The sequence below is a fragment of the Polistes dominula genome, unplaced genomic scaffold, assembly GCF_049000335.1.
Source record: "Polistes dominula isolate Pdom_NZ unplaced genomic scaffold, Pdom_raw_medaka contig_12, whole genome shotgun sequence".
Taxonomy (NCBI): Eukaryota; Metazoa; Arthropoda; class Insecta; order Hymenoptera; family Vespidae; genus Polistes; species Polistes dominula.
This window is the reverse complement of record NW_028301116.1, coordinates 583,863-598,550: the sequence shown is the minus strand read 5'-3', so window position 1 is coordinate 598,550 and position 14,688 is coordinate 583,863. Positions and strand designations below refer to the sequence as shown.

The 14,688-nt window shown below is 33.0% G+C and overlaps 1 protein-coding gene across 14 annotated transcripts in view; it reads right to left on the bottom strand.

The window, feature by feature from the left end:
- The window catches only part of Tomosyn (syntaxin-binding protein tomosyn), a 65,826-nt gene that overhangs the window by 22,316 nt on the left and 28,822 nt on the right, over positions 1 to 14,688 (bottom strand). For 6 of the 14 annotated variants that reach the window (XM_015330109.2, XM_015330112.2, XM_015330110.2 and 3 more), the window contains 10 exons: positions 13,302 to 13,506; positions 13,057 to 13,132; positions 12,816 to 12,970; positions 12,386 to 12,677; positions 12,046 to 12,289; positions 11,658 to 11,917; positions 10,568 to 10,757; positions 7,738 to 7,770; positions 3,672 to 4,019; positions 2,625 to 3,129 (listed from right to left, as the gene is read on the bottom strand). In XM_015330109.2, the coding sequence (XP_015185595.2) occupies positions 2,625 to 3,129; positions 3,672 to 4,019; positions 7,738 to 7,770; positions 10,568 to 10,757; positions 11,658 to 11,917; positions 12,046 to 12,289; positions 12,386 to 12,677; positions 12,816 to 12,970; positions 13,057 to 13,132; positions 13,302 to 13,506 (2,308 nt within the window). The remainder of the gene's footprint in view (positions 1 to 2,624; positions 3,130 to 3,671; positions 4,020 to 7,737; positions 7,771 to 10,567; positions 10,758 to 11,657; positions 11,918 to 12,045; positions 12,290 to 12,385; positions 12,678 to 12,815; positions 12,971 to 13,056; positions 13,133 to 13,301; positions 13,507 to 14,688) is intronic. The other 8 variants (XM_089176932.1, XM_089176934.1, XM_015330118.2 and 5 more) reach the window with 5 other exon arrangements.

Below are 14,688 nucleotides of genomic sequence, written 5' to 3'. Positions count from 1 at the left end.
CTTAAAAGACGAACCGAGTGCAGGACGTCTTTCCAACTTTGATAAACCTTTTAAAGGTAATATTGGAGCAAAATCCAATAGATACGTTCAACAATTGCAAAGAGTGCAAAAAAAAAACACCATAAAAGGTGTCTTGCACTTATCAGTCGCAGAAACACCATTCTTTGTCTCATAAAAAACGGAAGTTATCTATGACTTGACCTAATATTTGAATTTACCGTAAAAATAAGTACACGTATATTGTCGATAAGTTTAGTGTTAAACTTGTATCTCATGCGTTTCTACGGGCATCCTATGCATTTCCATTAACACCGAAAGTACAAAGTATTTAACGATACGAGCCGAAGGGATTAGGATCATGATGAAGTCAGGCGGAAAAATGAACAAAAAATAAAAACAAAAAGGGGAGAAATAAAATTAAAAGAGAATTGTTTTAAAAAGGCTGATGTTTTCAGTTTATAATCTCGTATAAACCTTTATATATATATATGTAAAAGAAAAGAATTTCTCTTGGAGGAGAATTCATTCTTTTTTCCAAAAATATATCGAGTAACTAGCTTATGTTTCAAGTATACGAACCCGTTCCTTCGATTTATTCTTCAATGTAAGACACAATACTGAAAAGTAAACGATGAGAAAATATCGATCGGTAAAAGCCGCTTACTATCAGCCCCCGATAGGTATTATACAGAAGAAAATATAAAAAAAAAGAAAAGAAAGAAAGGAAAAAAAAATATAAGAAGAATAAGGAAAATGGAGCAGAAAAAAGCGTATCGAGGATTAGCATAGCTTTCCGTGTAACACATTAGTTTAAACTCGGACAAAATCGCACTCGAATGAATTTTTGTATCTAATCCGCGCGCTAATACGTGACTGCCAATGCGGTGTAGATATTTTTTTTGTTCTTATCTCTAGAAATACATACTCACAAAAAAAGAATCAATAGAACAATAAGAAATAAAATATAGAATAACGGATACAACGGTTATTTGACGAATTTTATATTTGTTTTGACGCTGAGCTACAAAATCATCACCATCACCACCACCACCACCATCACCAACATCATCTATCTCCACATCTTTACATTTGTTTTTTTTTGTTTTTCTAAACGATACATATAAATTATGGAGGGTAGAGGTAAGGAGTAACATCTCTTATGGGAGAAAATGTGAAAAAGTGTCCAGCGTTTTCTATAAATAATAGTTCAAAAATCTTCCAGAATGGCGCTGGTGAACGTAGTAGATATGGTATGAATGTAGCAATTGTAAACGAATTGAAGTATGCCAAGTTATGTAATAATGTAGTAAATATAACCTTAAAGAATTATTATGAGAAAACGTGTAGGTAGAGTGATTTTATTTCGTGAACCGTAAATAGTACGTTTATTGATTTTTTATCATTTAATTTTATGAAAAAGTATGTGAATAACAAAGCAGTTATGGGTAAAATTTGTGTTGTGAAATTTGTGTTCCTTGTTTATTTCTCAATCCTACTCTAATAATATTTGGCGCTTCTTTTAAGATTTATCCTCAATCTACTGTGGCGCCACCCGAATTGAATGCATTTCGACGAACACTTTTCATATACAGAGATGTTACTCCTTACCTCTACCCTCCATAATATAAATATATATATCATGGTTCTACCGAAGCAGTGCTTACTAAAATTGCCAGTGAAACATGCTGCTGTCTCATTCTAAACGCCATATTCGGTAGGTCGCAAACGTTTTGCTATACGTGAACGACGTACCGAATAGAAAACAATTGTATCCTTTGAAAACCCAATGCACCGACAAACCATTTAAACTAGAGAGAACGTGCTTAGGCGGCACATCGTGCAATTATGGTGTTTCATTGGTGCATACGATCGATGGCAGTCGATTTCTAGGTCGACTCCCTCAAACGTTTTCATAATTATATATCATTCTCCCATTTTCTCATATTCCTAATATGTTGCAAAAGTTTTTAATTGAATCATATTAAAAAAATTCTCTATGAAATTGCCAAAGACCGTATCCGTTACCCTGGATCGTCGAACTTTCCATTAATCTATTATTTTTCTAAATTGTTCGTCCTTCATTTATTAATATCAGAGAACATAGTATTTTTCAATGAAATTGGAATCGATTAGAAACAGAATTTATCCTCTAGTCGGAGACATTTCTATTTGATTATTTAATCAATATATATATGTCGAAAAGGAAAGAGAGAGAGAGATTAATTATCTAATACTTCAGAAATTTCTTTCAGTCTCCGACGAAAGGTAGATGAATGAAAAAAAAAAGGAAAAGGAGGTGGAGTAGGAGGAGGAGCTGGGGCCCACCGTGTTAGCAGTAACGATTCGCGCATATCAAGATCGCACGCGATTTGTTAATTGGAACAAAATGATTAGTTAAAGCACCAAAAAAAAAAAAAAGAAAAAAAGAGTAAAAGATATTATTAGGCTTTCTCGTTAGTAGTACGACGCGCAGAGCTTCGTTCATTCACACACGCGTTCACCAATACATTCAATCCACAATGCAGTAATCTCTAAAACGATTAATTAACCGTTTAATCATCTAAAAAAAAGGCCACACGAGCAACACAACACTCTTCTCTATTTGTTAAGATTAAAACACTTACTGAATCTTCTTATAAGATTTCCGGTGAAGGAGTCAGCGACAGGCGCAGTGTTATCCTCGCATCTTAGGTCGCAAACGGTTGTTCCATCGGTTTTCTGGTATTTCAGATTGGGCACGGATAGCAGACGTCCCTCTCTCTTACTTTGCATCCCCATCACTATCCTCTTCAATCGTGGCCTTCGATCATTCTCGTGCAAGGACAATTCTAATGGTCTCACCGCCATCGTGTTCGTATTAGTAGTACTACTCGTAGTATTAGTTGTCGTAACGTTAGTTACTGTTTCATTACGTTCAACGTTTTGTCTCTCGCTTTCGTTATCTGCGTTTTTCGTCGTATCATGAGAACAAGAAGAAGCTTGAGGACTCTCGCGACCCGAAGTATTCGCGCAGAGCTCGTCCTCCTCCGTCTCAAGACTTTCGACCGGCGAAAGGACTCTCGAGGACTCGTTGACGTTGCAATAAAAAACGGAAGAACTCTTCTGAGTAGCACTCTCGCTGCCTACCTGCTGGAAATGGGGTACTCGTATGAACTTTCGCTCGATCGACCGAAACCCGTTAAGACTGAACCTCCTTTTAATGTAGAAATGACCACCACCAATCTTCCACGTCCTAGCTATATATATCTATTTAGGTGTGCCAATTAATTCGATGATAGCCAAGGAATTCTATTAAATTAGTTAGAAAAGACAGAGAATGAATGAACACCTATATAGATAGAAATATAGATAGAAAGATATTCCCGTATATAGGTCTGACACAGTATCAACCCACTTTACACCGCTTCTTTCAACAGCTAGTTAGAAGAAGATCCCGAGAATGAATCGACATGTGGCGTGAACAAGGTCGAGATAATTGACAGCGATGGCCTTGAAAAGTAGACGCTTTCGAAATTGGACAGATGGAGAAAGAGAGAAGAAGAAAGAGATAAAAATAAAAATAAAATGAAAAATAAAAAAGAAAATAGGGACAGACGGAAAATACGATTTGATCGTACGGTAAGGTGAGTTTTCCGTCGTGTAAGCGCATCTTAAGAAGAACATACAAGTACCCCATTCTGAGATGACACCAAGGACGACGCAAATGTATTCTTTATCTTGAGATCGACTTTGCTGAGTTGGCGTTTAAGACGAAAACCCTTCCAACCATGATTCTTCGGACTATCCTCGCCATTCGATGTTGTTGAACTTCCTAAATGGGATTTGGCCGAGGAACCCTCGCTAGTAGTCGATTCCTCGGTCAATTTTTCAACAACGTTGCTTCCAATAGTGCAACTCGAATCACGTGGCGACGCCCGCTGGTATTGAGAATGTTGCTGTTGCTGTTGCTGTTGATGATGAGAATCTGGTAGCAGCATCGTTAATACTGGCTCGCTCTCCCTCGTCGCTTCCGGCTGAGTCTGATGGATTCAACATGTTGGGCTTTGTACAATTAATCGGTTCATTAGGTGGAAAAGACAGAACATTCGTTCTACGACTAAAAGCAGGCACAATCCAATCGTATTATGTGTAGCGGGTGGTCTCTTTTTTTTGTTTTGTTTCTTTTCTTTATATATATATATATATCGCTCCCACAATTAAATCACGCTTCAACGAGAAAGCCGCAACGATTTCTACTTAGTTAACCCTTTCGCCACTACGGGCGACTATAGTCGCTCTCCATAAAATGCTACTGACGTGCTACGGGCGACTCTCTGAAGTCGCTTTACATAAAATGTCGCGCATTGTACATTGTATAATACATATGACGTACGATTAGAGTTACTTCAAATCAAGTTTAATAAAAAGTTAATATGTTTAAATGTTATAAATATTTTAATTTGTAGAGTTTTTTTTTCAATAAACACCGTCAAACTAACTCGGGTTGCCGTGAAGCATAAACGCGGCCGCTGTCGATTTTACTCGAGCACCGTGCACATTTTTGGCGCGGCGGCACGTTCAGCGAAAATACCACGGCGGAGAAGTCGCCCGTAGCGAAAGGGTTAAAGTATTGAAATGTGCTTCCTTATACTTGTGATCGCGTTAGATAAACGTGAATACATGTTTTTCTCGTGTATATATTATAATTTCGTATCACGCTCTGTGGATTACTATTATATCGGATTATGAGGAATAATTTGTCTTTTTCTTTCAACATTCCATCCAGAGAAAAAGCCTAATTATTATTAATTATATTTTCAATAGCATTTTGGTGCACCTCTTTAAATACACGTTTGTGAAATAACAATTTATACATTTTCTATTGAAATATTGAAAAGAAAATTCAAAGCAACGGCCACACTCGATTCAATGAATCTTGGTTAGATGTACAAACATTTTGAATAGTGTTGTTTTGCGGGTATTATTCGCTATTTGCTATGACTTCGAAACACCACACACATGTCACTTAATAAAACACACTGAAAGCCGCGTGAAATTCCTACAAGATTTTCTATCGGATTAATATAATAAATTTTCATTTTGAAATGATACGTAATCCGTAATCAATATATGTATATTGTACTCGACGTGTTATGCTATTCGAACGATTAAACACAAAACGTTATGAGAGGTGAAATAATTGAAAATTAATTGCAAAATTTTTAAATGAAAAAGAATAATAACAAAAAAAAAGAGAAATGATAAAATGAAAAAAAGAATATTGCAGAAACGTGGTCACTTGTCACTTCCCAGTTTAATTTGTTACGATAAGGAATTTGCATTTGAGATATCAAGATAAGACCATGAGCAAAAGAATATTCGAATAATAAATTCAGTGAGACGATGTTTCTGATTACCATAATTGCTTAAGATGCTCGTAAAATTTTCTATGGACGATTAGAAATCGTCATAACGATAAAGAATTATTCAAGATTCTTTGAGTAATACGTATCCCCATTACGGAAAGCTATATATATTTTCGTTTATCAAATAGAAATGTTCATTTTATTCTTGTTAATACTTTTCAACAAAAAAATAGGCAAAAATACAAAAGAAATTAATGTACGATTCAATCAAAAAAAAAAAAAAAATACCCCAAAAAACGTAATTTTAAATTAATAATATTTATTAGGTTGTAAATTTAATCCCTGCCCTTTTTAAACTTTCAAAGTTGATTCTGTTTTGAAATATAAAGTAACTGGATTTTCCTCGAGCAAAAGCACGTGCTGGAAAGACAGCTTATCGCACGGTTCATTTTCAATCGACTGATAAATAAATCTCTTTGACGTCGAGAAATCTAAAACCATGAAGACCGAATCCATCTAAACTAACCCATTTCCTATTAACGAACGACAGGAATTTCATTTTCAAATTTTAACCCTTTGCACTCGAGACGAATTCGACCAAATTAGGAAACATTTTTTACTTTAAAGTCATTTATAAACAAACAAATGTATACAAATAAATAAATTTCACCAATTTATTTATTTTTATATCAAAAACAACAAAATTTGAGAAATATACTCTGTAATTAAATTTTGTCTAATATATTTCGTAAAACAACACCCAAGATGCATCCTAGGTGTTTATCAGGACACGTATCACAATAATTTGTTACTTCCCACCTATCTCCAGGTGTATTACGATCAGTATAGTCCCTTATCGGCCCTTTAACTAATATCTTTAAGTATATCTTAAAATAAATATCGTAAATAAGCAGATAGAGTAACAAAAGACTTGAAATCAGCTGCCGGGCGCGGTATTGGCGCCATTCGAGTGCAAAGGATTAAAACGTTTCTAATATAATTGCATTTCAAAAAGAGAATATCAATTTTTTCATTTTATTTATCGAACAATTGTAAGCACGAGATCAAGACAGTAGATAAATAGGATTAAATATGAATATTTATATATGTTTATTATATGTATAAAACATATATTAGATATATAGATGTTATATACATATGCATTGAAGGTGCATCACGAGAAATAATGAATTTAATCATTTGTTGTTTGTAACAAACGAGAACAAATAACAAAAACACATATTGGATAAATAAATAAGTTTTACAAAAGTAAACATTTACCAACACGAAGAAGAATAACCAACGAATTAATGTTGATGTGTGCAAATATGCATTATATGTAATGAACAAGTTGCATTTATCTTTGACTACGTGAAATTTTACTTCAGTAAAGGAATAACAATAGTAATAATAGGAGATAAATAATCATAATTATCATCGACGACATATAAATGTGAAAGATTCGGAACGTCTAAAGGGTGTCAAAAATATTCAAGTCATTGATATGATATAAGAAACGATAATTAATTGTATAATTGTGTAAACAGAAAGAAAATTGATAAAATAAACGATCCTACTAAAGGATTTTGTCCATTTATACCTAGAACAACGCAACCACCTGCAGTTTCCATCAAAATCACAGATAAGAAACACCATGTGTTAAATCGTGTAATATGTGTGAATGTATGTGTGAGTTGTAAATACGTATTTCCACGTATCGTTGCAAAGTGCATAATATAATGTCGTGCATGCAATTTTTATCCCATATATAACATAAAAAATGTTGAACACAATTAATCGAGTGTGTGTTCATTGCATATATCGAATCTCGTCTCATTTCGTATACCTAAATTCTTACCACTTTTGATTAAATGACCGATAAGAAAACAAAAAATGGATTATTGTACTAAATCACTAAATCATCATCTTGTTTTGAGAAATAAACGTGCATGCAAGTAAAAAAGAAGATTCGATATCAAACGTACTACACGTACGTTTATGAAAACCAATCAAGAATTTCAAATTTTAACCACGGAATATAAATTATTATTATTATTGTACGTTATAACGATACTATTTTTTTCTAATATTTAATTAATTTTTTTTTTACAATCTTAGCAGCGACTCTATATTGGCCCTTATTGTGCACAAATTTAATTTCTACATATCCAACATCGATCCAATCACTTATCAATATACCATAGACCGAACTACGATTAAAATTCAACAACTCACTACCAATGAAACTACCTAAAAAAAGAAAAATAATATACGTCTGATATTACACGATATATAAACTGAAATAATTGTCACATAATAATAACTTAATCACGCGTAATATGTATATAAGTGTCTAGCAAATTCGGTTTAGTTAAAAAAATGTTGGCCTTACTTGTTTCAATGTGGGTAGACACATAGTAGTTAGCTAAACATTAAATACATAAATGTATCATACATAAGCGCGATCACAGAAGAGAGGACATCTTTCTTATCAATTTATATACATATATATATAAATAAAAAAAATTAAAAAAATTAAAAACTAAAAAAACCGACTACTCTTAACCTTTTGACTGCTAAAGACGTATATATACACTCTCACAAATCCATCAATATACACAAAAGCCGTAAATATACGCCCTCTGTATTTTTTTACTATATAACACCTTTATATTACTGTATTACCGATTAATTTAACATGGAATTTATTGTGATATGTAACATAGCAAGTAAATATTGGCAATTATTTCAATGTCGTTTAGTTAATTGCTTTTATATTTGAAATTCGTCTATTTCCATTTTATTATCTTTATTCGTTCATTATTGTTTTATTATTTTTATAATTAGGTTAAAATTATTCAAATATCCTGTTGTTAAAGTTATTATACTCTGTGTTACATTATAAATATTGTATTTTTTCTTTTATATTTAAAATACCGATTATTATTGAAAGAATGCACAAAATAAATAAAGTAAATTAAAACAGCTTAAAAAATTACTTTAAAAAAATTAAAAAGAAATTCATATTTTTATTTTATTTGCCATTATTATCTGTTTTGGTCAGTAGTCAATGGAAAAACAGTCGCAGCGACTGACATGTGAAAACTGACATGCGAAAATCGCGCCGTTCATATTAATGGATTCGTTCGAGAGCGCGCCGCAGTCAAAGGGTTAATCTCAATTTAATATCGTTCGTCTATTATTATCAAAGGTATGTATTGTGTTAGTTAATTTTTTACATACCATACAAATACGTGTCAATGCTATGATGTGAGAGATTGAAAAAAAAAAAACACCGATAAAAAAAATACGTAAAAATGATTATTAACTTGGATATATATATCGACGCATGGAAAATGACAAGTTTGACCAATATCGCTCGTGCAATTCTCAATCAGATCTTTGATTAGTAACGTTAGTAACTATCATCGTGTTGGATCGAGTTTTTAGACTTATATTAAATATATTTTAATACCTTTTCTTTTTTTATATTATCGCGAAATTTATATTCAATATTACGTAGGTTGGAACTTAAATAGTGGCAACTATTTATTCACAACCGATACAAAAGAGTTACATGTTTGCACCTGTTACTGTCCCTCAAAGTAGTCACCAGCGTTGTGTAGAACCCGTTGCTAGCAATTTGGAAGACGTAGTTTACCGTTGACAGAGCCTGTTTTGTTAATGGTGCGAATGGAGCGGTCTACTGCCTGTCGAATCTCTAGGACAGTTCTGAAGCGAATGCCACGATGGGTTCCGCATGAATTGACGGAAATGCAGAAATGGATGCGTTACGACGCTGCTCAGACGCACTTGGAGCGCTATGAGCGCCAAGGAGAGGCTTTCTTACGCCGTATCGTAACACTGGATGAGACATGGCAGTAGTCTGCTCCATTCGCACCATCAACAGAACAGGCTCTGCTAATGGTTTACTACGCCTTCTACATCGCTGGCAACGCGTTCTACACAAGGCTCGTGACTACTTTTAAGGACAGTAACAGGTGTAATCATGTAACTCTTTTGTATTGGTTGTGAATAAATAGTTGCCACTATTTAAGTTCCAACCTACATATATTCGATGGGCATACTTTTTTTTCCAATTAAAAGAAAAATCAATTGTTATATTCGTACATAGTTCTTCTCTAAAATAATTATGGTACGTAACTTCTTGGACGTTTATTTTTTTTTTTTTTTTTTCATAGAACCACCCCATCCATTATTTCGAAATACATATTAATACCTTCCCTGCGGCGTATTTGAAAAATTTTTAATTATTTATTAAATATCTATGATAAGTCGTATTGAAAATTTTTATTAATTAAAATTATTTCGTACTTTTAACAAATAAAATTACTATATCAACAGAGAAAAAGAACCTAATGAAGAAAAATCTGCTAAAAAATTTTCTAATGATCAAAATATATATATATATATGTACTTATGAAAGTTTCAGCTCGTATGTTTTTTGTACTAGTTATACTTGCAAATGATAAAACATTATGCCAATAGTTTATCTAATTATTTTACTATCTTATTAAATATTTTGCTCTTTAAATGATATCTATCTAACATATCTATATTATTAATTGTACGCGTCCAGGGTTTATATTGCTTGGTTTATTTTAGGCGGTAAAATTTAAATTTCGTACGTTCATGCATATCACACGGTACTAAAATTAGTTTCGGCTATAAAAGAAAACGCAAGCTATAATAATAACGTATTTATATGAGAATGCTCGATAAACGTGCGGAAAATGCACGTTAACGATTATATGTACATATAATACATATATATAAAGAACACCTACGCATAAAAGTTAGTGGAAAAAAAAAGAATTAAATCGTTTCTCGACATATTTATTTAAAAAATTCAAGCGATCTATTCTTATTATCGAAAAAAATAGTATGCCGCATTAAATGTTAACTATCCTTTCTATATATAAAAAAAAAACAAAATTCTGTATGGTCAGCTTATACGGAAATTAGACAATCATGCAATGATAAACAATTTTTAGCGATGGTATTATTTAAACAAAAGCAAAATGCAAAAACGTCCAGGATAAGAAGTTCCAAGAAGTTTTTGTTGGTTTGGTTCATTTTGTTGTTGTTGTTATTGTTGTAAAAAAAAAAATAGGGCAGTAGGACGGTGGAAAAAAAATACCCCAAAAAAAGAACCGATAAATAAATATATCTATAACATTTAAGAAAGAAGTACATTTTACCTGATCTGCACTCGGGCTCCTCGCTTTATCTTCATTTTCTCGCTTGGAGTCATCTTGCCGCTTGGGACTTCGTAGAACTCGTTGGTAAGGATCACCGCTTCCACCAAGGTCTGTTGTATGCAACACGATCAAAGTGATTTTCTGCACGATATCGATTATTACTAACCCTGTCTCGTTTCCATAGGCCATTCTGAAATTCACCAATTCCACAAACTTTACATAGTTGACTTTTTGAAGTGAAAACTTCTTTAGAATCAGAAGAACGTGAAACGGAAGAACGTGAAACCGATGAAACAAAAATAATTAATTAATTAATAAAATTCTATATATAAAAATTCAGTGGCACAATATGTTTGTCCACTAATAATTCCGAAACTACTCAACTTATCTTAATGAAATTTATTTTATTTCACGTGATTTTGTCCAACTTAGCACATCGCGATAATTTTTATCGCGATTTTTTTTTTAATTATTTTTTATTACTAATTTAAAGATTTTTATTTAGAGGTTATCTAGGTTCTGTAAGGTTCTTTCAATAGATGGCACTACATTACAATTCAATTGTTTCGATATATTCACGTCTCGAAGCTTGGTTTTCTTTGAAGGTTTCACTTTTACCGTGTGTGATTTGCACACATCTATTATATTTTTTTATTACTATAAATCTATATATATATATATATATATATATAGTGTGTGTATATGGGTGTATGTGTGTGTGTGTGTGTGTGTGTGTGTGTGTGTGTGTGTGTGTGTGTGTGTGTGTGTGTGTGTGTGTGTGTGTGTGTGTGTGTGTGTGTGTGTGTGTGTGTGTGTGTGTGTGTGTGTGTGTGTGTGTGTGTGTGTGTGTGTGTGTGTGTGTGTGTGTGTGTGTGTGTGTGTGTGTGTGTGTGTAAAAATTCAATACCTTCTCTTATTATCAATTATTACATGCAAAAAATAATTCTTATGCGATAAAGTACGTTGTGCAAATGAAAACAATCGTTAAAAGTATTATTAACGAATGAAAAAGATATTAAAAAACTGATATGAATTATTAAATAAATAAAAGATGATTGAAATAATAGAAATAATTAAATCGTATACATACAATCCGTAGGATGAATTTAAACTGAGGGCTGTTATGTTTTCAGGTTGCTCTCCACTCGGTGCGATAGTTAAACAAATTAATGTTGCTTGAAAACCAGCGGCTCGTTTTTGCAAACCACTTTTAACTTTCAACGGATGATTATATTCCAATGTGTGTTTAGATTCCCCGGATGAAGGAACATTTCCCGTCGATGGGGCATCATGATCCGGTGAATTTTCTGTTTCTCTCGCTTGATTTTGGCTCAATGGTACTTCTAATGTCTAAACACCGTAAACCACCAAGATTGATCTTCCAGAAACGTCATGATATATTTTTAATCTTACAAATAATATTATCTTAATAGATACACAACAATATCATGAATAATGTAATATTATGTAATACTCACGACTACTTCCGACATACTTTCGGCTTTCTTAAATTTAAATAATACAACGTATTTTCCCGAGCCAGCGATTGCCAACTTTCGACTTTCAGGACACAGGTAAATGAGTTGTATCGCCAATGGATCTTCCTCCGAGTCAACGCTTCTGGCTCTACTCTTTTCAAAAAGTTTTGCTGTTTTCAATTTGTAAAGAACTTGTAACGTACCGGCAGACGCGTCCCAAAATTTTATACTACCATCCGCATGCCTGTTTAAATATTTCCAAATCATATTTTTTACAATTGCTAATTGGTAACAAAATAATAATTATAATTATTCAGAAATGTAATAATAAAACACTCGCCCTGTTAAAATAATTTCATTGTAACTGCTCGAACTAGAACTCCATTCACCGCCCGAGATCGGCCATTCTTTTTCGCTAAATCCAGTTTTCTTTTGCGATTTAGATCCAACCGAATAAAACGCCGGTACCAAATCCGAGGGACAATCGGCAAAGTACGCGCAACAAGTTACGGGAGATTCGTGTATGTCCATTGGATATGGATTTTCGAAACATGGAAATCCAGGTGTTAACAAATCGATGATCACGAGATCGTTTTGTAGCAAAACCACAACAGCGTAAGGATCCTGGAAATCTGCAAGGAAACACAATCGACAACCCCGTTTCATATGCAAAGCTGGAAAGGATTTTCTTCTCATTCGTAATACAATAAAATTATTTAAAAATCATTAAAAGCAAATGATGTTTTAATAAAATATAAATGATCACGTACCACTTGTCCAAGGACTATCGCAAAGCGTTATAAAATCTACGACATTGTGCTCCATTTCTAAAACAGTCGTGACTTTTCCGTGTATAACCGTAATACTAGGTGTCCTTGCAGTAGTGTCGTACGCTAGACCACCGGAAAAAATGACATACGCCTCCCTATTATAAATTACACAAGTGACAATCTAATTTGTCGCAAATAAAATGAAACAATTTTGAAAGAATAATGGTAGTATATTACGAACCCGGATCTTGACACTTTCCATTCCACTTTTTGTATAGATTTACAGGGTTCCGGTTCTCCCTCTTTGGTGGCTTTCGCTAAATAAGAAAACAAATTGTTGCCAAACAATTTAAAATAGTTATATAAAAGGAAAATAAAGGGACTAACGCAAGAAGAACTATATATATAGAAGAAGTATTGTCTGACATATCCGATAACACAATTATGAGCATAGAGAATCGAAGAGTGGAGGATATTGACTCTCACCGTGTGGATGCGTGACATTTGTTGGCTTTAATTGACGCACCGTCCAAGTCAATAGCGAACCATCGTTGTGACTAGACATAAATTGTTTGCCTTCGTGATGCCATGTTATTGATTTCAAGGGTTCGTCGCTGTGACATCTGTAATCCACGCTCTTCGTTTTCAAATCCCAAAGGACTATCTGTCCACTCTCATATCCGATCAGCATCTGAAAACAAAAAGTTCCGAACTGCGATGGCGTGTACGAGACATTAAGCGGCAAAAAGGTCTTCTTGCCCGACAAAAGACGCATAATGACGGATTTTTAATGATACATACTATTTCTTGCGATTGTTATATTTATTTATTTTTTTTTTACTTTTTTTTTTTTTAATATCACGATAGTCTGAAAATACGTCTCGCAACAAAATGCATTCTGCATACACATAATGAAAACGCATATGAAAACTGTGATGAATGAAAAATGCGTATGTGATGATATCGTATCCCACGAGCTCTCTCTCTCTCTCTCTGCAAAAGATTACTCTGTAATTTATAATAATCGATAATAATGATAGCAACAATAATAATGAAAATGACAATAGTAATAATAATAATAATAATAATAATAACAATAAGAAGAAGAAGAAGAAATATTAATTACATGTACTGTTAAACAATAACTACTGTGATTCATACTAATTTGTAAGTTTTGCGACTTTCTTACCGAAAAGATAAGATAATGATCGATGTGGTATAATAGTTGTTACGAATTGATCACCCATAGTGTCATCAACAAACAAGAGTTCAATTTCTACGACCTACTGGTCTGATATGGAGGCTTTTTACATTGAAGTTCTCTCGAACTAATCTATAGATGAATCATTTCAATTCTATGTCAGATAAATAAAATGCTTGGATCATCCAATGACTACTTTGATTGATTTATTATACAAAAGATCTTCGAACTTTCGAACTTTAATTACTGATGCTCGAGAAGGGGTGGTAGGTATTCATCATGAATAATACATTCGTGTCGTTATTAAACTGAAATCAAATCTAATTGTAAGTCAAAATTGATAGCAATCAAATTTACTCTTGATTATCTGGAAAAATATTTCACACCTTTTTCAAAAATGTGTGTAAAAAAAAAAAAGACATAAACCTTGGAAAAATATACATTATCGTTTAATTATTTCAAATTTAGCGAAACAAATTATCTTTCCAGACAATCTGAAAAAAGATAAATATTAAGTCGAGTCATAAGTAACTTCCGATGCGTCTATGTAGAATCTATTTTTCGTATTTACCTACTATAAGTCACCGAAACAAACGGATTTTTGATATCACTGTATAGATAAAGATTCACTTGGTCTTCTGTCAACTTTTTTATGTAGTCAATATTACATTT